The sequence below is a fragment of the Arachis stenosperma genome, chromosome 4 (genome assembly GCF_014773155.1).
Source record: "Arachis stenosperma cultivar V10309 chromosome 4, arast.V10309.gnm1.PFL2, whole genome shotgun sequence".
NCBI lineage: Eukaryota > Viridiplantae > Streptophyta > Magnoliopsida > Fabales > Fabaceae > Arachis > Arachis stenosperma.
Genome location: NC_080380.1, coordinates 17,851,249 through 17,874,091, shown reverse-complemented (window position 1 = coordinate 17,874,091; position 22,843 = coordinate 17,851,249). Strand labels below are relative to the sequence as shown.

The 22,843-nt window shown below is 32.0% G+C and overlaps 3 protein-coding genes and 1 long non-coding RNA gene across 8 annotated transcripts; 2 read left to right on the top strand and 2 right to left on the bottom strand.

Moving 5' to 3' along the window:
• Positions 1-3,720: 3,720 nt before the first annotated feature.
• LOC130974351 (major allergen Pru ar 1-like) lies at positions 3,721-5,145 on the bottom strand. Its single transcript, XM_057899197.1, has 2 exons — positions 4,902-5,145; positions 3,721-4,201 (listed from the first exon to the last, which is right to left on the bottom strand). The coding sequence occupies exons 1-2, from the start codon at positions 5,083-5,085 to the stop codon at positions 3,915-3,917; spliced, it is 471 nt and encodes a 156-aa protein (XP_057755180.1). The 5' UTR covers positions 5,086-5,145; the 3' UTR covers positions 3,721-3,914.
• Positions 5,146-8,933: 3,788 nt separating this feature from the next.
• LOC130974350 (uncharacterized) lies at positions 8,934-12,291 on the top strand. Its single transcript, XM_057899196.1, has 6 exons — positions 8,934-9,164; positions 9,238-9,484; positions 10,438-10,590; positions 10,790-10,895; positions 11,021-11,135; positions 11,907-12,291. The coding sequence occupies exons 1-6, from the start codon at positions 9,117-9,119 to the stop codon at positions 11,931-11,933; spliced, it is 696 nt and encodes a 231-aa protein (XP_057755179.1). The 5' UTR covers positions 8,934-9,116; the 3' UTR covers positions 11,934-12,291.
• Positions 12,292-14,049: 1,758 nt separating this feature from the next.
• Positions 14,050-16,849, bottom strand: LOC130974352 (callose synthase 5-like). Of its 5 annotated transcripts, none has more exons than XR_009084472.1 (7): positions 16,366-16,848; positions 15,529-16,163; positions 15,309-15,410; positions 15,105-15,197; positions 14,901-14,992; positions 14,679-14,805; positions 14,050-14,555 (listed from the first exon to the last, which is right to left on the bottom strand). XR_009084472.1 is itself a non-coding variant. In XM_057899198.1 (6 exons), exons 2-6 carry the CDS (start codon positions 15,598-15,600, stop codon positions 14,790-14,792), a joined length of 375 nt encoding a protein of 124 aa, XP_057755181.1. In that variant the 5' UTR covers positions 15,601-16,143; positions 16,366-16,849; the 3' UTR covers positions 14,050-14,789. The 5 variants fall into 5 exon arrangements, 1 of the variants encoding a protein (XP_057755181.1); XR_009084471.1 differs by having other exon boundaries at positions 15,529-16,143; XR_009084473.1 differs by having other exon boundaries at positions 15,529-16,098.
• Positions 16,850-21,879: 5,030 nt separating this feature from the next.
• Positions 21,880-22,545, top strand: LOC130974349 (uncharacterized). Its single transcript, XR_009084470.1, has 3 exons — positions 21,880-22,039; positions 22,137-22,191; positions 22,289-22,545. It is a non-coding gene; the product is annotated as an uncharacterized LOC130974349 (long non-coding RNA).
• The last annotated feature ends 298 nt before the right edge of the window (positions 22,546-22,843 follow it).

Below are 22,843 nucleotides of genomic sequence, written 5' to 3'. Positions count from 1 at the left end.
ACCCTGGTACAAGGTGGATTTTATGATCAATCTCTCGATGTAGGGGCAGTTGGGAGGGCTTGGTGAAAACCTCCTCATGGAGGTTTAAAATCTGTTGCACCTCGTCAGCAACCTGGGCAGCCACGATGTCTTCTTGGTTAGTCACCATTTTCATATGATAAAGTGTAGTCACCACCTCCGAAGAGACCATTTTCTACAACATCTTATCGCTGATGGCTTCAGACTGTAGTAGTCGTTCACCCTGTAGCTTAACAGCTGTATTGTTGACAATGAATTCCATTGTTAGTAGTCCATAATGGGTAGTAACATACCCTAAACACATTAGCCATTAGACTCCAAGAACTACATCAGCTCCCTGTAATTCCAAAACAAAAGTACTCACATTGAATTGGTACCCTTGCATGACCAGCGGGACATCTTCACACGAGGCCCTACATCCTATAACATCACCATTACCCACTAATACCTGTAGAGGTGTTGTTTGCTTGATCAGAAACTCTAATTTCTCAGCCACGCTTGCCTTAACAAAATTATGAGTGCTTCCGCCATCGATAAGAACCATAATCGTTTGCCCTTTGTATGTTCCTTTCAATCAAAAGATAGTCAGCTGGTATTGGCCAACCATGGCATTAAAGCTAATCTCGGGTCTCATAGGTTCAACAACAATGGGACTGTCAATCTCAAGTGACTGGACAACCTCTGGTTCCGGTTCTTCCAATATTTCTTGCCACTCCTCTTCCCCTATTAAAAGGTAGCAAGAGGTCTTACAACAGTGTACCAGAGACCACTTTTCTTCACAATGATAACAAAGGCCCTTTTCCCTTTTAGTTTAATTTCAGATGCCGTGAGTTTCCTAAAGGGTGGGTTAGGATTTGGTAAGTTGGGTGTTTGTGTGGTGGTGTTTGATGAGGAGAGCATGGTAGATGGTGAATTATTTTTCTGGGTAGAATTGCGGATGAGGTGTGGTTGGGTGACAAGGTTTGGTGTAAGGTGTAAAGGTTGAGAGGTGTGGGTTGTGGGTGATTTACGATAAAGGGGTGCAATAGCTGCAAGCTTCTGCTTATGCAGCTGTGCCAATGACACTGCAGTGACATATGAGGTTGGTTTGGCTAAGAATAACTCACACTTCATATGATCATACAACCCGACCACAAATAGCGAAATTAACCATTCTTCACTCAATCCAGTCACTTGATTGGACAATTCTTCAAACTAGTTCTGGTATTCAGCCACCGTAGAAGTTTGTTTTAGCTCCTTAAGAGCTGCCTTAGGGTCATAGAATTGATTTTGGCCAAATCTGATCAACAAAGCATCCAAAAAATTCTCCCAAGTGTATTGAATATTATTGTTAATTACTCATCTATACCAGGAATAAGCAGATCCACTTAGGTGAAAGGAAAGCATACGTATCCTCATTTCACTGGGTACCAAGTACCACTCAAAGTACTCACGAGCTTTGAACACCCATTATTCCTCCACCCGATCTCCATCAAACAATGGTAGTTCAGGTTTGTATGCCCGATTCAATGGTAGATGAGAGCTTGGGCTTCCATGTGTATAGGAATTACGAGAAATTACTTCTTCATTGAATTCATCTTCAATCCGTTTCATTTTTAGTGATTCCTTTAACATAGTGTGAATGTCACATATTGAATTTTCTAATCCATCCATATGTGCACTGCAGGTTCCAAGCTGCCTAGCCACTTCTACGTGATCACGTTGCAATGCAGCAATTTCTGTCATGCGGTTAAGTTCATCAGGATTAGCCATTCCCTCTCAATGAAAGCACATGTTGTTAGACTAAGAATTGCAAAAAACAACATAATGGAATGAAAGAAGATTTGTATTGATGAATGGGAAAAGATTAATAACGGACGAACGGTAAAAAAATATGCCCCTATTCGAGTTGGGTGCTCACTCCAATTCATAATCGAATCCACTAATTTCTCTACTGAACTCTCATCACGTTCTCTCCAATATATTCCTCTCTAACTAACTTGCCTAGTTGTCACGGTGATGCCATTTTCACGCCTTTCTCCTCTCATCAGTTAAGCACAAAATCCTTCATGCAAGTGGGCTTGTTTCTGGTCCTGAGAGCAATGGGTTCAGCTTCCGTTGGTCTAACATCCAATTTCATTACTGCTGCAGGAACATTTTCACATTCATTTAGGCTAGAGCAATCACAAACACTCATCAGAAATATTAAAAAATAAAAAATATGAACTATTTTTCTTCAATATCTCCTTGCCACACCCTTAAACCTCCATCTATAGTTACATGCAACACTTAGCTCCTTCTGCTTCAGATTCTTAAACAAACCAGAATAACTCCAACATTCGAGTCCTACAACACACAATGCATGCATCCCCATTTACACATGCACAAATATCACTATCTTTCCCCACTTCACCAATAACCAACCCATTGACCTCACAATTGGCTTCCACCTTCGGTCATATTTACCGAAAATAAGCTGACAACAATCGACACATAACCAACCCACTTCGAGCAGATTTTCTCCAACAACATCATCATAGTTCATCCCTTTCCAGCACCGGCCAGCAACCCTTTTCGGTGAAAGAAATGAAAGCCATTTCATGGCATATTCTTAACGTTGGAACATCACCTATTGCTATTTGCATTCAATTTTTCGTTATAAAAGAATAAAAATTAACTGTGCTTAATGTTTTAAAGAGATGTCAATGCCACTAACGAAAAAGCTACTTATGAACATCTCATTAGATAGTCAGCCCATAGTCACCGCTAACCACCACGGACATAGCCATCAGAGATGCAACCTAATTTTAGTTATATTTACAAGTTTTATGTATCTTGTCTATTTTAATTAAATATAAAATAAAGATATTTTTAAATTTTATCTACTATAACTAAATGTAATATAAAAGATACATAAAATTTTTAATTTTCTATCCTCCACTATTATTTTTGTATCTCTATTTTAGTATCTCAACACAAACACTAAATATACTATAAGATAGTGTTTATTTTCAAATACTAAAATTAGGATTGAGAGATTGTGACTTAGAATACAAAATTTTAGTTTTTTTAATATATTTAAAAAATAAAAATACAAAAAACTAAAATTTTTAAAAATTAAAATTAAAATTTTAACAATATTTTTTTTAATAATGTAACTAAAAATATTTTAATAAAAATTTTTATTTTATATTTATATTAAATTTAAATTAAATAAAATACTAAGACATAAATTAATTTAATCTTAATCTTTCTATCTCTATTTTTTAATTTTTGTCGCTAAGCCTCAATTTCTCTTGCAAACCGACCCTAAGTGATTTTGGTTTCCTCTAAACAACAGAGTGCAATTTTATTGAATTCAGCGTTCTAGTCTTGTGCCAAGTGTAACAAGTTGATTTCTTCAATTTTTAGTTTGACAATTTCCAGAAAATGATTTTTCAGATTTTTCTGTTACTAAAGCATATGCATATGCATATCCCAAGATTCTTCTCTCTAAGAACACAATTGTGTTCCCACATAATATTAATTATGCTTATAATTGAATATCCCTTAATGTTTCTTATTATGAATTTGTTTAGTTTTTTAGCCTACAATTATTACTTAATTATTCTTTCAAAATGCCCAACCTTTTTTCATACAACCTATAATTCTGTAATTTTCTGTTGAATATGTAATTATCATGTGAAATGTTTATATAGCACAAATAAAACAGCAGAGTCAAAATAATCAAACAGAGAACTTTTATTCTTAGCAATATCATTTTTACATATGGCTTCATGATAACTTATGGACTAAACCGATAGGAAATCCATCACGCACGAAATATATAATGAAAATTATATTTGTATATCACGATTTAGTATATGATTAAATATTTATTTCTCTTATGATCGCCAAATATATGACTTGAGTATAATTCAAGCATATGCCTCGGGGTTAGCAACAAGATAGGCTTCAACAACCTTAAAGACAGCCAAAGATTCCTCTTTAGAAGCCTTGATATCTTCCTCTTTGATCTCAACACCTTGTTTGGGATAAAACTTGCTCACACTCTTGGACTTGCAACCACCTTCAGGAGTAGGCTCAAATTTTATGTCATATGACACTGATTCAGCCTTGTCCCCCTCAATCACACTGTAGCTGTATGTGAGATTCTCTTTGTCTATTGCATCAATTCTATGCTTCAAGTGTTTGGTTTCAGAACCTGCATTCATCAAGTTATCGCTACACCATATAATTCTTGAATCAAACGTTTCTTATTATTAGGCCAAATTAAAAGAGTCCAGTTATATATTAGTAATAATAACGTTATTTGATCATTTAAAACCAATAATAATGATGTCGTATTAAAGTAAAAACTCAAATGCAATTGTCTACTTATATTTTTTTTTTAATTAAATCATTTAATAATTTTTAGTTATCAATTTTAGAAAAATTAAAACTTTAAAATGATTTGTGCACTACTGAATCTATTATTCTATACGTGTGTACATATTTTATTTCATTTTAATATTAAAATTAGACAATTATTTCGATATTTTTAAAAACTAAAAAGTAAACTATTATTTTTTATATATTATTACATAATAGAATTATTTTGCATACTTTTAACATATGAGATAGTTACATATTTATTAACCAATTTAACACAGCTAAATTTTTAATAAAAATAATTTTTTAAAATACACATTAAATATACTTTAATTTTTTTAAATCAAACAATATTTTAGATATATTAATATAAAAAGGAAAAAGTATATATTTATTATACAAATAACATAATTCTGACGAGATATATAGTTTTTGAGCAATCCCAAGGATAAAGTGCAATATTTAATTTTTTTTAACTAAACCATTTCTAATCGGATGATGTCAATGTTAAAATATATATAAAATAAACTAGCCTTGAACAATGGTTAACTCCTGAATAGATCCTGGGCCACCATCGCCCTGAACAAGTTGAATGTTCTTAATAGCCTGAGGCATGAGCTTGGGAATGAGATTCTGAGCATCAATGATCAAAGCCTTGAACATTCTCTTTGCTTCCACACTGCTAGTCACCTCATCACTAATTGTCAGAGGATCCATCTTCTTCCTTAATTAAGATAATTAATAACTCTCTTAATCTAATTAAAATAGTGTGACAGATGATCGAGAAGATGACATAGAAACAACAAAGGTGGAGTCATGTATTTATAGATGGTAGCTAAGATCAGAGCACATGATATTGTTCATTATTATTTTGGTGTTCATCATGGTACCTTTCAACCACTTAGATTGCCTGAATTATGAAGGGTGCATGTCCCATAATTATTACCAGCATATGGTAGGTGTTCATTTTTTATATGGCGGGATAAAAACAAAATTAGATAGAAGACTTTAAACATTAAAAATATTATTTGATCGAACAATCTGTATTTTACGACGTTTTTGACCGTCAATAATATAATATTTTATAGTAACGTGTATATTATATATTTAAAAATGAAATTTAGAACACGATATTTAAATAATTTTTTGGTTATTTACAGTATCTTTTAATTTGACAAATTTATTGTAGATCGAAATTTTATTTAAGGGTTTATTATTAATAAATAAATTATATAAAATAGAATTCGAATCCCTAATACAACAGATTCAAAAATTTTAATATGAAGATGCCAAATTTTAGATGACCTTTTTAATTATTTTTTATTCCATAAAAATAATTTAAACATAATATATAGTTATTGAGTTAGTTTTTAAAAAGATTTATCAAAATATGTATATACTAAAAAAATTATAATTTTTTTATAATTTTATTTTTAACATGATAGCTATATAAAAAAATATAACAATATCAATAGTACATTATGAAATTATAAAATGTTAATAATTTATAGTGTTTTTAATTAAAAGATTATCACATATCTTATTAATTAAAATTGATTTTTTCAAAAAATTTAAAAAATTTATAAATAAATTATAAACTATTAATTATGTAAAAGATACAGTATTTTTATAGAATATCTTTATAAATTTTTTCTTTTAACAATAAAAATTAAAAAAAATGAGTATATTTTTATAAGAAAAGAATATCTAAAATATATAATGTGATTACCAAAATATAACTATGGAAGTTATTATTAATATTTTATATAATAATATAAATATTAAATATGTTAATATTAAAAACAAATATCTTTTTTAAAAATAGGTATAGAGATGATTATACAAAAACTAATTTAAAAAGTACAAAAACTTGAGGGTATGATATTAAATTAGTTAAGTAAAAGATATTTTAGTAAGCTAAATAATTGAGACATAAATCCATTACACAGTGAAAAATAATACATATAAAATTATTAAATTATATAATATTTTTTATTTCTGTAAACACATATCTTATATATAAGTATAATCTCTTAAAATTTTAAAAGGCCGAGGTTACTACTTGTCTCTTCTAAATCTATTTCTGCCTAAAACTTACTTAAATAGATTAGTAAATTAATCATTAGATCAACTAAAATTAATTATTTAAAAAATTGAATAACTACCATAGATTGCATAGTTATTTAATAAACTAATTAATTAAAAATTTTGTCCTTTTACTTTCTCCTAAAAAAATTGCTCAAACCTAAGGAATTTTCTTTTGAGTTTAACTTATTTATATCCACCGACTCACCGCTATTATAAGTATGAATATTGTACAAAAACTTTAAATGAAGATGTTATATTTCTATGTGACTATAATAAAGTTGAAAATTTATTTGTTGGTGCAATAATTCATCCTCCACCACTACTATGGATTATCTATTCTTGACATAAACCAGGGATTGAAACTTTTATTAGCATGACCATTTTAATGAGGATCTGTACGCATGCAAAAATAGGAATTGAAACTTAGCCTATTTAATTTAATGGCCGAAATATGTGGTGGAGGTTGCTATTATTACTTTTTAACTGCATTCTTGTGTCCATCAGGGAATCTTCTTAATAACTTGGATCGGAAAAGCCTAGGAAGGCTTCTACCTCTGTATGTGAATTGTGAAGAATGATGCTATCATTATCATCGTATGATTCGGATGTGGAAATGCTTAATACGTATAATACAGATAAAATAGAACTTATAAAATGGACACAAAATTAAGGCAAAAACAAATAATGTGTGTACTATTATGAACAAAATACTCTTATTAGGGATATTTTTTCGGTATGTCTGTTTATGTAATATAATTTTAAAAAATACTTTATTTTTTAAAATAAAATTAAAACAATTTTAATAATAAAAAACACTTTTTAAAAATTTATCTAAATATAAAATAACTTTTATTTTTTTAAAATAAAAATAAATTTTTATTTTCAAAAGTCAATCTAAATTAATCCTAAATAATGTTAATTAGTCAATTATTAATGAAATTTACTAATTTTAAATTAAACAAATTAAAATAAATTACTTGTATTAAAAGAATTTCTTTTAACATAAATTTACACTTAAAAACAAAACTTTAAACCATACAATTTTTTTTTTTTGTTTTTCACAATATCCCCCAACTCAACAGGTCAAAGACTAATCTGTCGCGAATTTGAACTCTATTTAAGGGTCTACTGCAGGCAACTCTATTTAAGGGTCTACTGCAGGCAAATGGGTTGCTGCATGCACAAGACGTAATTCGAGCCTCCGACACTTACTTAAGGCTCCGTTTGTTTGCTGTCTTAACCAGCAATGGACAGAGACACAAAGACACAACAGCACATAGACATGAACATACACAAAATTTGTATCTTGTTTAGCAACATTATACATAATAGTACACTGGTATACATAAATTTATCAAAATAATAAATTTATCCTCACCAATAACACTAATGTATCCACAACTACCACCATCTATAGCCACCATCACCATCTACTACCACCATCTACAGTCACCATCACCAACTACTACCACCATCACTACCATTATTAGATTTATCATCTTTAGTATCATCTAATTACCAAAAAATCACAATAAAAAAAATCACAGGAGAATGAAAGAGACGAGGGAGACGGTGAGAGAAGGAGCAGAGGAAGGTGCTGCAATTTTCTGGGTCACGAGCGTTGGATGGCGACACTGACTTGCTGTGTCGAGAGGGTTGGACAATGCTGCGACTCGCTGTGGGTTGGACGGTGCTGTGACTCTGTGTCGCGAGGAATGGACGACGAGGACGACAGATCTATACAAGTGGCGGCAGCGATGTAGAGGCGGCACAGATTCGAAAAAGGCAACGACAGAAGAGCGTGGAAGAGACACAAATTTAAGAAAGCAAGAAAGAAGAGTGCGGCGATGGAGAGAGACGACCGTCGAAGGATGGAGGCATAGCGGCGGCGACGGGATCTATGGCAGAGGAGAAGAATTTGGAGAGAGATAAAAGGCTAACGGAGAAGAAAGAGGGAGTAGAGAAAAGGGTTAGGATAGGGTTGAGGTAGGGATAAGGCTGAAATTTTTGAAATTAACTAGGAATAAAAGTGAAAAAAATTGTGCCTCATAAGTTGTATCACAGTGTCTCAGCTTTAAGGAGAGACACTAAAAACATGTATTCTGTGTGTATCTGTGTACCACCGTGTTCATTCAAAAATCGTGTCTCAGCAAACAAACAGTAAACGTTACCGTGTTCATTCAAAAATCGTGTCTCAGCAAACAAACAGTAAACGTGTACCACCGTGTCTATGTATCAGTGTCCATGTCTAAGTAAACAAACGCAGCCTAAGCGGACAAATGAGCTTGACCAATCGACCATTTCAAATTAATTATCATACAAATTTTTTAATTGTAACAAATGAAAAAAAAGAAAGAAAAAAGCGCCATGAAAATTGGGTTGAGCCTGATGTATTTGCCTCAAAATTTAGTGAAGCCCAACCCATTATTTATTTTAGGAAATTATTTTTCTCTTGAATATTTTCTGAAAAATTTCCTTCATGAATCATCACTACCGCTGCTTTGTGCTTTCCCTCCAACCTCCAACCTCCAACCTTCAACTTTCAAGGATATCGGTCAACGACGTCGTTTCATACAAAACCCTAATAGTGACCGTTAAAGACGCTGCTGCCGTGAGGAGCGAGGAAGAGGAGGAGTAAGGTGCTTCACTCCGCCGTCAGAATGGCAGATCCCGCCAATGACTTCGCTCATTTCGGCATTTCCGTCATGGTAGGTACCTTTGCCATTTTTTTTCGATTCATTAGCAGAAGAACAAATTGAGCGGTGTTGTGGTGTTTTTCAGGAAAAGGACAAGCTTGTAGGAGAAGTAGTGCGGTTCATGCTTTTCAAAACTCATCAGAACTCTGGTTGCCCTGTTAAGAGGGAAGAACTCACTCAACTCGTGACCAAGACCTACCATCAGCGTAACCTTCCAGCTTACGTCATCAATGAGGCCAAAAACAAGCTTTCTTCTATCTTTGGCTATGAAATGAGGGAGCTTCAGAGAATCCTCCCTTCCTCCAAGTCCAATGCACGCTTCTCCCAATCAAGTTAGCCTTCTCATTTTTAGAATCTTACTTAGCATAGTTCTGTTTTGATTGTGTTCTTTGCATGGCGAAGGAGTTCAATGAATTCTTTTTCTTTTTAATACAAGAGCAATTTTGTAAAGGGATTTGTTTGCTTTGCAGAAGAAAAAATATAGGGAAAAGGTATTATTTAGGGTCTAGAATTTAAAACAAACAAAATAATTTAAAAAAAAAAGTTTGGTTGATGTTGGATGAAAAAAAGTTGGCCTAACATCACTTTTTGCAGAATTGAGTTGAGCCATGCCCTAGATGGTACCTTGCTAAAATTGAGCTCAGCTTTTTAACAAAGGAGCCTACTTCTAAAGCTCAAGCTGTCTCACTTTAGGTCGGGTTTGTTTGTATTGAGAACCATGATGGGACATTGAAATGGGGTTGAATTGATTGTATAATGATTCATGGTATGTTGTATCACTTGTGTTTCTTGATTCTGGAAATCTTTTGTGCCAACAAACTGTGTCTTTTGTTATTTTTTTATGGGTTATATTGTTGCTGTGGATTTGAATTTGTCATCAGAGTTTAATTCTTTGGTGTGTTGTTGAGATCAGTTCACAACCAGTTGCTACCACCATGATTAATAAGCCTTACTTGATTTACAACTTTTCTAGTAATTGATCTTTATCATCATCGGTGTACTCTTGATTATCTTTAATCAGTTGCTGCCACCATATTCTATGTATATTGTATAAAGAATACTTTGGACGACTGAATTCTCATGTATTTTTAATTAGCAGTGCATAGGGTAGAGCCTAGAGAAGGTGTGGTGCATATAGATACAAAGAAAGTAACTCTTTATCTCTTTCTTTTTTATAATTGTTGTGATCATTGTGTATTTCTAGAGTGTTCTGAGTTCTGTGTTTTATGTGCTTTTAGCCTTTGTGCTTCCCTCTAATTGTTGTTGTGTGACTGCTTTCTTTCAGATGTTGCGGATTCAAAATCATATATTCTTGTTAGTCAACTCGAGCCTCAAGTATATGAAAAATATGTTGTAGATGTGAATGCTGCACATCTTTCTGGTTTCACTTTTGTCATAATTAGTATTGTTTATCTTGCTGGTGGAAAAATTACAGAAGGTATGTTAGCAGATTTGTTATCATTGTGCTCAAATTAAATATCTATACATATGCATGTGGTAACTTATGGAATTCACTGTGCCTAAAATCTGAAGGTTTTTCTCTTCAAGATTTTATTGTTGTTGGCTTAGAATTTACCATTGTAACTCTACTTATGTCTTCTTAACATTATCGGGTTCCCTTGTTGAGAATATTGCAGAAGTTTTATGGAGCCAAATGAGAAGGATGGGTTTGAGTGAAGACGAAGGAAAACATCCTGTACTGGGAAACATTAAGCAAACACTGGAACTGCTTGTTCTGCAAAGGTTAGAACAATTTACCATGTGGGTTTAAATTAAAAGATCTGTTGCATTTTGTGGCACCTCTAATTCTACTAAGAAACAACAAAGTAATGCCTAATTGTCCTTTTTTTTTTTTTAAATTGGGATAGGTATTTACAGAAGGACAAAGTGAATGGTCCTGAAGGCACTACTATTTATTACGAGCTTGCTGAGAGAGCTTTGGATGAACCAATTAACAAGAAGATCAAGGAATATGTAGCTCAGGTAGTGTTATGGAAATTAAAAATGCAAGTTTTGTGGTTATGTCTTGTAGGTCCTTAAGGAACTTATAGGTCCTTGAGGAAAATAAAGTACCAAGTAAGTTTAGAAAAAAATTGTGACAGACTTATAAGTCATCGATGAAAAAAATAACAAAATAAGTTCTTGAAGAATTGAAATATTGGACTTGTTGGTCTCTGAAAAATTGCAATATTGGACATGATTCATCTGTCTGTCAAGAGTCTATAAGTCTACTGTTGTAATCTTTCAACGACTTGGTATTTTTTTATCAGTACTTGTAAGTCTATAACAAAATTTTCTCAGAAACTTACTTGGTACTTTATTTTTCTTAAGAAACTGTAAGTTCATTGCAAAATTCTTCAGAGATTTATTTGTCTTATTACTCTCAAATTTGATATAAATCATCAAATGTTTTATGACTTTCCTTTTGCGTAGTTCTGGCTTAGTATCAGCGCATGCTTGCTATTTATATTACTATTGTTGCATTGTTGCTGAACATAGTTGTCAACCTCGAGAAGACAACTAAATCAAATAGAAACACTGTTGTTTTAATGTGTTTCACTAGAAGTTTGTTAAAAAAATTATGGATTGCCTGGTATGTGAATTGAGTACAGATGATGATGCAAATGTTTGATTTAGTTAAAGAAAACCTGGTGAATAATATCAGCTAATGTTTCGAAATGTCAAATATCTTGTTGATTTTGAATACCCTTGTTCTTGCAACTATGCTTCACTGAAAACATGATGCTATTGCAGATCGTCAAGAAGGACAATATTTCATAGGTTCTGCGAGAGTTGTTCGCTCTTCCAGCGCCTCCATTGAGTTATATGCATCGAAGGAATCTCGGTTTACATTTTGCCTTCAGCAAACTCTGCTGAATGAATGTACGTATGCATGGTAGTAAAAATGCTTTACTTTTTTGGGTAAATAGTAAAATGCTTTTACTTGCTAAATGCACCATGCTCTTTTGGGTAAATAGTAGGTTTTCAGTAGTTAGTTACAATTTAGGGGTGAAAATTTCATTACTCTGCATTATATTTGGCTTAGTTTGACAAGGGGCAAACTGATAATTTTGCGTGACCTAAAAGAAAATGACAGAATGCAACATACTAGTAGGTTTATTTAATTAAGTTTGTAAATATCTCCATTCTTTTGTGCATTATTTATTTATTAAAAATTTATATTTTTAATTCATGATTGTGTGTAGCTTGTTGGTATATGGTGTGGTCTTAAAATGTGATATTTTTTATTTCTTAACTCTAAAAAGAAATTAATTTCAAACTTCTTTTTTCATTTCTTTTTTTTTATTTATTTTCCAAAATATGAAACATTATCTTAAAAATAAATGAATTTGACAAGTTCATAGAAGATCAAACCCAACAAGGTCACATGCAAAAATTGCTGTTTCAATTCATTTTTTTATATGAATAACGTGAACTCATTCAAACACATCTGATAACAAGAAATGCAATAATACAAAGGCAACAATATTGAGAAATAGAATCATAGCTCACACCGATCCCTCAAATTATTGCCAGGTAACTAAAAATAAAGAAAGCAACATTATGTTGATAGTAACTGAAAAGACTAATTAAGGGACCTTAATTAAGTTAATTAGTTGTAGTCAGGATTAGCCAAGAGATAAGCCTCAACAGCCTTGGTGAAGGCAGCAGATTTTTCCTTTCCGACATTGAGAAACTCCTCGGTCAATTGTTCATCGCCTTCGGTATAATATTTGTTTATGGACTTAATAATGCATCCTCCATCATCCCTTGGCACCAATTTGTACTCATTTGAGATCTTCTCCAAGTTCTCTGGCAACACTGTCCCTTCAATTATGCTGTAGTGGTAAACAAAGTTCTCTGCATCAAGTGCATCTACCTTGTGCTTCACATACCCTACATTCATTCAATGTTGCATGCACACTAGCTAGTGATTGTTGCATATACTACCTAAAATACTATTCTATGGTTTGAGGTAATTAAGACTTGGTAAATAACTTTAAAAGGATGTATTAAATTAAGGCTTTGTCTTTGGTGGGGAAAATATTTTCCAGATCTTGATGGATCAAGTAAAAAGATGCTAATTCAATGGTTAGGATTATATCTGTACAACAAGTGTTAGAAATTCTATGTTTGATTAGACCAATTATTTAAAAATCGTTTTTTTTTTTTTTTGAAAAAATTGATTTTTTTGGATCAGCTATTTTTTTTGTAACATGGGCTTAAAACAATGTAATGCAAATCCATATTAATTACTACCCATATTTTAATGATCAAACACTACATATTTTAATCAAACACATATTCTCCTGTACAATTTCTTCTTTCATATTGAAATATGATTTTTTTTTTCTGGAAAAACTTGACGAAGCAAATGAAAAAGAGTTTATAATAAATTCCAAGTGATTTAATTTATCATTTCTAATAAGAACAACAATACATATTTTTAAAAAAAATTAGAATAATAAACAATACACAAAAATTACAATGATAAATTTTACACTATCAAACAAAAAATTCTATAATTGTTTTAATATTTTCAGTATTTTTTATTTAGTATTATTTTGGACGATAACATTTTATTATTTATGACTCTATTGTTAGGTATGATCAAATTTTTATTTATTTTGTCATTTTTAATAAAATCAATAATTCATATTATAACAAAATTATAATAAAAATTTAATAAAAAATCAAAATATAAAAAAAAGTATTAAAAATGATAAAAAAAATTAGGGAGAAAATTATTAAAACCAATAATGATCAACAACAAACCTAAACACACGTTAAGTGCGCAAAAGCTACAGTTTCTTGTGTCAAGTGAACGCGCTTTTAGGATACAAAATTATGTCTACTCAGAGAAAAAAAAAAAGTAAAGTTGCCAAACATCTCAACGTATTTGCCAAACTCATCCTTAATAGTAATAGTGCATCAAAAATTATAGTGTCTTGTTTGAACAGAATGAGTACATCAGCTAACGGAATTCCTAAAAATTTATATACCAACATAATCCACAAAATACTAATCTGATTAATAAAAAAAATAGCAAGATTGATCAGCTCTAAGCTTCGTCGTGACATCGGACCTGCAGTATTGTGACTAGCTCAATTGAGATGACCTCAAACACCCCAACACCTTCGAGCTTGAAGTCAGGGTTGTTGTGTTCCCATCTTCCTCTGGCTCTGAAATTTCACCAATTTGTTTATGTGAATCGCCTCCCAGCACATCAATTGCAGGCACATTTGATTCAGGGAGACAATATTCTTGCTGCTGAGTAACCTTATCGAATTCTCTGTCTCCTCCATATCTCCATTAAATTTCAAATACTGAAAAATGGCAGCTAAGGATTCCAGTAGTAGCCTCCACTTACACCCCACTTCACAGATAGAAACTGCCTCTTTCCTACATCGAACAGCCATCGAAAAAATTTCTTTGTGGAATATATCCAAGCAAGAATATAGCACATTTACATGAGATTCAAGCACAAACAAAATGAACCATGCGCAGATTAATTTGTACACTCACGTTATGAAATATGTAGCATAGGCACTTAGGCATGAAGCGAACATTGGACGCCTCACCCCAGATGAGAAGGTACAAGCCCATATAAAGCAACTTCCTCTGTTGCACCTCTTGCTAACCTTGAGGAAGTCTATATAAGAGAACATTATAAAAGTGACCATTAAATTTTATGAGCTAATAATAGAAGCACAAGTGTTCACTGATGCATATACTGTTATGCCTCACCGTAAACTATGTTTTCGTCCCAAGAATTTGCACCGTTTTTTATAATTCTTAAAAAGCTTTTTCATCACTTCATCAAAAGCACGATCATCAAGCTGCAATTCATTCAAATAAAATAAAATACAAATAAAAATAAAAATAAATTAATAGAAAGAAACAGCAGAATAAAAACTATAGGCCAAAGCCAAATGCAAGACAGGTACGTGCCATGTTTAGAGGCTCAGGTTTAGGGTGTAGTCTTATATGAGAATTAGCAAGAAGCAGAATCAAATGCTCTCTCTGATTCCTGATGTTGTCCCTCTGCACACAAATTTACCATATGCAATAAAAATTTAAGCAGATTATACAAAAAAAGTGTAATGAATAATAAATCATTCTCCTCTAGCATAGCGTGTCAGTCAAAATACATGCCTGGAAACCAAACATGGCTTTAAGCCAATCAAGCAAGTCTAGGTCTCCTGTTCTCTGTCTTTGTTGCTCGAAAGAACTAGGCCAGTTCAAGCCTTGTGTGTTCTATAGCGCAAAAACAACAGCTTTAATCTAATAAGGAAAGAAAGTCCAAGAACTCAGTGCAATCCAAATAAAACACAGATAATCAACAACGAAACTTCACTACCAACAGAAGCAATACCTCTTCAAGTTGCATAATGGGTAGAGTATCCTTTCTCAGACATCCAAAATGATACCTGCAAACACGGTTCATTTTCACAAAGATCCCAAAACTCAACACAGAAAAACATAGTGTCTTACTATCTTATAACATTTGAATCGCATTTTACAGCTAGATCAAGAGTTCGTAGCTAAGAGTTCTGCCATCCTGAACCCACTGCTCGAGAATCGTAATCCTTTTCAATGTTTATCAGGCCTGATAAATCATTGTCACCCTTTCTCACAATTACCAAGTTCAAATCAGAGAGGTTATTGAATATGGAAGAATCAATACACAACACACAAGACTTGAATGAATGCTCTAATCTGAATAAATCAGGTTGGGGACAAGGTTTACTGATTTCATTTTCATTAGCAATTCTTAATCTGAATAAACATGTGAGATGTCCAAAGCATGTCTAATTCAGTATCTTTAGTAAAACTATATTGCTTTAATTTAGATGTCCAAAGCAAATAACAAACCTATTCTTTTCCGTATGATTTTCTCCAGAGCCTCCAGCTCAATGAACCTCCTCTGTGGCCTGTGAAAATGCTGCTCAGAGTAAAATTTGTGTCACTTCTTGAAATCATCCTTCATCTACAATCATTTGAACCAAGCTAGATACATAATTAAATAATTTATCAAAAGCCTAGAAACCAACAAAGAGATCAGACTATAATTTTGAGCTACTTGAATATTTAAGAAATTAGATTCTAAACTTTAAAGTAAGCACAAAAAAAACAAAGAAACATGAGCGATAAAAAATTAAGAATTTAAAAACCCTAAATTGAGGAAAAATGTGAAAAGATGTAAAAAGACCTAATATGCACTGATAGATGGACTTGGCCATGCCGGACTTGAAGACGAGAATATGAAGGCAGCACTCGAGGAAGTTCTCGACAGTGAGAGAGAGAGGATGTAATTGAGCTTGTTCTGCGTCTCGTCGAGGAGGTCGTAATGGAACATCCTCAGAGGCTTGGGCGTTGCGACTAGATCTGGAGAGGCGATGAACTGCGGTGGCAACAGCAACAACGACGGTGAGGCGAGCTCTCTCTCCTCTCTGAATCTCTCTATTTTGCTCTTCTCTCAGATCTCCTCAGCCAGCGGCACCGAGTCCACGCCCAAACTGTGCTCCGAGTGCTTCACATCCGCCAGAGCAAAAGCAGAACAAGCGGCAGGACTTGCCGGAGAAGACGACGCAGCGATGACACAGTGCAGATCTCCTCCACCATGACGCGCCGTTGGTGCTTTCTTGTAATAAGAAATTCTGAACTTTTTTCAAATTTCTCTCAACCGTTATTCTGCGAGTGCGAGTGAAGTACCAATTCGGCCCTGTCCATTTTCAAGAATGACAACGCGACACCTCAAAATAAAATCGATCCACTTCGGTTCCTGTCCCATGATTCCGTCACACAACGCGGTCTCTGTGGGTATTTTTCCGTCAACTCTGAACGGAAAATGACGTGTCACGTTTAGAAATGGACAGGAGTCTAATTGTCTCTAAATTTAAATTGGTTAGGGATTTATTTGTCTTTATAATTTTTTAAACAATATTTTTTTAGATTATTTTTTTATTTATTATATTAATATTCTTTTTCTAATAAATTATTAAATATATAGTATAATAAGTACAAACTAATTAATAAATTATTTAAATTTAAAAATATCATTTATTATGAAACTAAATAAATCATTCTCAAATATAATTTTTAAATACATAAATAATAAACATTAAAATTCAGTTAATACATTAATAATAATAACCCTATGATATACTATTAGTATTATGATCTAGATAATTTTTTACAATAAAGTAAAAACTAATGAACACATTACTTGATATATAGTAAAATATTTTTGAGTAATAACAAATTTATTTTTTTATCTCTTTAAACTAAATTAATAATCTATTTGATATCTTTATACTAAAATACACTATGAGTAAACTACTAATACTAAATGAAGTAATATATATATATATATATATATGATGGAGACCATTTATAAACTCAACAAATTTAAGGTATCAATAATATTATTAATCTATTAATAATACATATGATCATAAGGTTATAGATTGATAAAGATTTATCAATAAGAATAATATAAATTAATTAAAATTTTAAGTATATTAAAATTCAATTAAAGAGATAAAAAATAGAATTATTTCAATTAGTATTTAATTATTTCATTAAAGGTTATATATTTTAATTATTTCATTTAGTATTAGTAGCTTGATCATAATGTATTTTAGTACAAAGATATTAAATAAAATTATTAATTTAGTTTAAAGAGATAAAAAATTAAATTTGTTATTACTCAAAAATATTTTACTATATATCAAGTAATGTGTTCATTAGTTTTTACTTTATTGTAAAAAATTATCTAGATTATAATACTAATAGTATATCATAGAGTATTATTATTAATGTATTAACTGAATTTTAATGTTTATTATTTATGTATTTAAAAATTATATTTGAGAATGATTTATTTAGTTTTATAATAAATAATATTTTTAAATTTGAATAATTTATTAATTAGTTTGTATTTATTATACCATATATTTAATAATTTATTGAAAAAATATTAATACAATAAATAAAAAAATCTAAAAAAATATTGTTTGAAAAATTATAAAGACAAATAAACTCCTAACCAATTTAAATTTAGAGACAATTAGACCACTGTCCATTTCTGAACGTGACACGTCAGCATTTTCTGTTGAGAGTTGACGGAAAAATATCCACAGGGACCGCGTTGTGTGACGAAATCACAGGACAGGACCGAAGTGGATCGATTTTATTTTGAGAGGTCGCGTTGTCATTCTTAAAAATGGACAGAAGTCAAATTGATACTTCACTCTTATTCTGCTTTATTTGTGAACCAACCCATGTATTTTTTATTATTTAAATTTATAACCTGATTCTTCAAAGTCCAGATTATTCTTTCCCCACCGTAAAAAGCTCCATGTATCAATTTATTTATGGAAAAGTCTAGTGGGCCAGCAGTTTTATTGAATTTTGGCCAGCATGTAACCAGCAGAGGAAGGTGAGCCATTGGATGAAATTTCACACCAATCTCACATCATCAAATCATCATTGATGGCTAGTTGATGGCTAACAATCACAAAAATTACTGGCCCCTAGCATTGCTCTTTATTTATTTATTTAAAATACCAATCAATGTAATGCTCAAAATATTCTTAATTCGGTATTATCAGGCACGGACTCGCATAGGGAAATGGGGGGCACTTGGCCCCACTGACATTTCAATATTTTTTTTGTATTATACCTATATATAATATGTTTTTGTTATAAATTTTAAATGAGCTACTACAAATAAACTGAATTTATTTACTCAAATTCTAAATTTATTTTTTATCTTTTTAACATTTTGACTATTGATTAATCTATTTAAATTTAGCCTTCTCCTATTTTTAAGTCTTAGTCCTTACTTATTCTCTTAAACTTTCTTTTTAATTTCTTTTCAAATTATTATCAATATTGAAGTGAAGAGAAAACAAAATAGTAAAATATCAAATCTCTCATTATTTATTAATTTTATATTTTTAACTTTTTTTATTCCTTATTTAATAATTATTTTTTTTTCATCAAAAGATAAATTGTAAATTTTCTATGTTTTTTATATATAGCTCTTCATGACTTTATGTATCTTCTAATTTTATTATTCTTCTTTTTGATATTTTCAATTACAAATTTTAATTCAATCAATTATAGTTTAAATATTAATCTAATTTTTTATTCTTTTCATGACTTTATATATTTTATTTCATTCTCAATTTATTACTCTTTATTATTTGTTTTTTTATCTTTTGTTCTAATTTATGTAGTTCTAATTTATGTAATTATGTTATATATAAATTTTTTAAATGAAAGATGAGTGATTGAATGATTGTTTAGTTACATATATAAAAAGAGAGACATTCAATCAGGCTGATAATAAAGCAAATATTTAACATTCTCAAATTATGAAAATAAAAAGAGAAGTATTTTTAAGATTTGCAGAAAAAAAAATTAATGACTAATGTAATTTTTTTTATTTGAATAACTAATGTGTATTTTTATTTTTTTTATTATAGATTAATATATCTTTTAACAATAATATGTATTATTTTTGTCTTTAACACAATTTTCTGAGTCTGTCAATAATATTATATTATATATTTCTCATTTGACTTGAATAAGACATAAAATTAGATTAAAAAATACCCTCAACAAGAGTGAGCTTCTTGATGGATCCAGAGCCTCCATTACCTTCAATGGTTTCGGCACTCTGAGTGAAACCTGGTAGAGCTTTCGGCTACACATTGCTATAGTCCAAGACTATGGCTTTGAATAGTTTTGCAGCCCCTACTGGAGAACATTCCTTACACCCCTACTGGAGAACATTGCTTACTTTCGGAAGTGAAAATTCCCATGATATTTTTATTTTGGAAAAAGGCTTCTAAGAAGATTTAAAACACTAAGTAAGAATTTGTTATTTTTTGCTTTGAAAGTGATGCAGGAAGGATTGAGTATATGTCAATATTTATAAGGGTTTTAAGGTCTCCCAATAAATAATCAACTCAACATTTGGTCAAACGATCTGAATTCATACGAAACTTAATGGGAAACACAGAGAGAATGAGAGAGAGAGAAAGTTAGAGAGAGAGAGGGTGGGAAATAGAGAGGGATAGAACTAGGAATCAGATCAACGATCTTCGAGTTTGGAATCGAGAAGAGTATCAGCAGTTGGAGAATGAGTCGTTCTTAATTTTTTTGGATAATCTCCTAGAAAACATTTCGAAAAGAAAACCGTTTCAATTGTTCAGTTGGATTGGACGCATAAATGAGATATATCTATCACGTAAACAAAAAAGTTGTAATTTACACATTTTTGCATTCATACAATACACTACAAAGGGAGGGGCGTTGAAGGCTATAACAAAAATTAATCGTATGAAATTGAGAAGTAAAGTTGTGTTTGTCGGAGAGAAAAAAATACAGGAGAATGTCGGATGCGAAGGACACGAAGAAGTTACAGCCAAGAGGTGGCAATCGAAATGAAATGGTACGTCAGCCGCAACGAGAACGAGAGAAAATCCAGAAATCCTCAGCTAGCTGCTCTCAAGATGTGAGAAAGGAAAAAAAGGACCAAGTTCCACATGGAAATGGGTGGACGAAGAAGTTGAAAGTGGCTGTAGTGAAAGAAAATTGGGACTGGCTACAAAAAAGTCTAATAGGTGGAACGACGACGGCTATTGATTTTAGGTCCTTAAAGGATATGGTTGCGAAGAACTTGTCTCAAGTTATTCAAGTACGCGAAATGGGAGCGTATAAAGCTCTTTTGACTTTCGACAGTCTGTTAAATGCTGAATAGACATATACGTTCAAAATGAACAGCCTACTACAGATATTTCATAGTATTTGAAGGTGGAAAGAGTCGGAAAAAAGTGAATATCAAAGAGTATGGTTAGAATACTTCGGAGTTCTATTACATGCTTGGTCAGTGGATACATTCAATAAGATAGGGGTCAATGGAGGGAGGTGGTTGGGTATGATAAAGCAACGGAATCGTATATATCATTTAGTGTCGGCCGTGTACTTATTGATACGTGTGTTATGGATGTGATCAACGAATGGGTCCACATCACAATAGGCACCAATGGCTTCGACGTATTGGTAAAAGAGGTGGGACGTATTGGCGACGATTTTGGGGAGGGAGGAACGTGCGTTGGATGTTGACGGAGACGAGTCGCGGCATCAGTTGGGCAGTGTAGTGGGCGCTGGCTTGACGGAGGTTGACCGTGACTCCCGCATTAGAGAAGGACGACTTGCAAACAGAGGTGAAGCCAATTCGCAGCGGACTTGTAAGACCCAAGAAAATTATAAAAAGGATTAATTGAATAATTAATCATCAAGTTAAAATAGTTAAAACGCGTCTGGACGGAGTCAAAAATCAAAACTAAAGAATTTAAAGATTTAACTATGATAATTGGATTCAGTGAATTTTTTTGAATGGGAAAAAATAATCTTCTGCAGAAATATACATAAAAATGCGTACTGGTAATTCAACCGGCAGTACCGGCTTAAGTCTGTCCGACACTGCGAATGAGTAAATTAATTATAAGTAAATAAGATTAAGAATTTAGAATTTATAATTTGAGAAGACAGAAATATTTAAAATAAAAATTTAAATATTAATTTTAAATATTTTGACCTAAAATTGAGCCAACGGGCTAAACCAAATGAACCGGGTCCAAGTGGCCCAAGCCCACACTATACAAAGATCTATTTCAGCACAAAACACCTCATTCTTTCATTCTTTTAAAAGAGAACACGGTGAGAAAGAAGAGAGTAACCAAAACCTAGAGCACTATTCACTTTCATCTTGTTTTGCTTGTAACTTTCGATCTGGAGCACTGATTGACGAGTCGTTTGCGGCCACGCGTAGCTCTTCTCATCCTCTTCAATTTTATCCAATATTTGTGGTAAGGAACTCTCAGTTTTTAGCCCAGTTTTCTGTTCCTTACAGATTCACATTTTTTGTTTTGGGGTTGTTGAATTTTTGTGATTTTGGTTGTTTAGGGATGCTCTAACATGAATTTCTAGTGAGTTCCATCTATATTTCGTGTCGGTTAAGGTAAGGAAGTTTAATTCTCTTCATTATCTCCAATTTTATGTATGAACCCTAGAATAAATGTTAAGATATATTGTTGTGATTATATTATATGGAATAGAGAATTGTTGGGGCTGAATTTGGTGTGGAGTGGAATTTGATTGGCAAATTTGGGTGGCGGACCTTGGAGATTGAGCGAGGAAAGGCTTCAAGAGTTTGAACCGCTGACATTCAAAGTACGGGTTTGAGTTTCGAGTAGACATTGTGTAAAGTTATGTGAATGCCTAGGTTAGTTGACCTTAGGATAGGTGTGGATTGAAATTGGTTGTTGTTATGGATAGTGAATGGCTATATGTATGTGTGTATTGATTAAGAATTATTGTGACATTATGAAGTGAATGACATTTATTGATTTTATTGTTAATTGATTTGGATATTGGGCCGGAGGCCGTAATAGGGTGAAGAAACCCCTATGAGGTAAGTGAAGGTAATCAGTGTGAATTATTGTAATGGTGGTGGACTTGGTGATTGATTGGAATTGAATTTAGAGAATATTTGAAGGATTGAATCTTAAAATGTTGAACTACTTGCTGAGAATATGAATTTTGAAGTCAAACAGAAATTTTGAAAGTGAACCAGTAACTCAATAGTGTTTGAAATGATAAGAAAGTAAGAG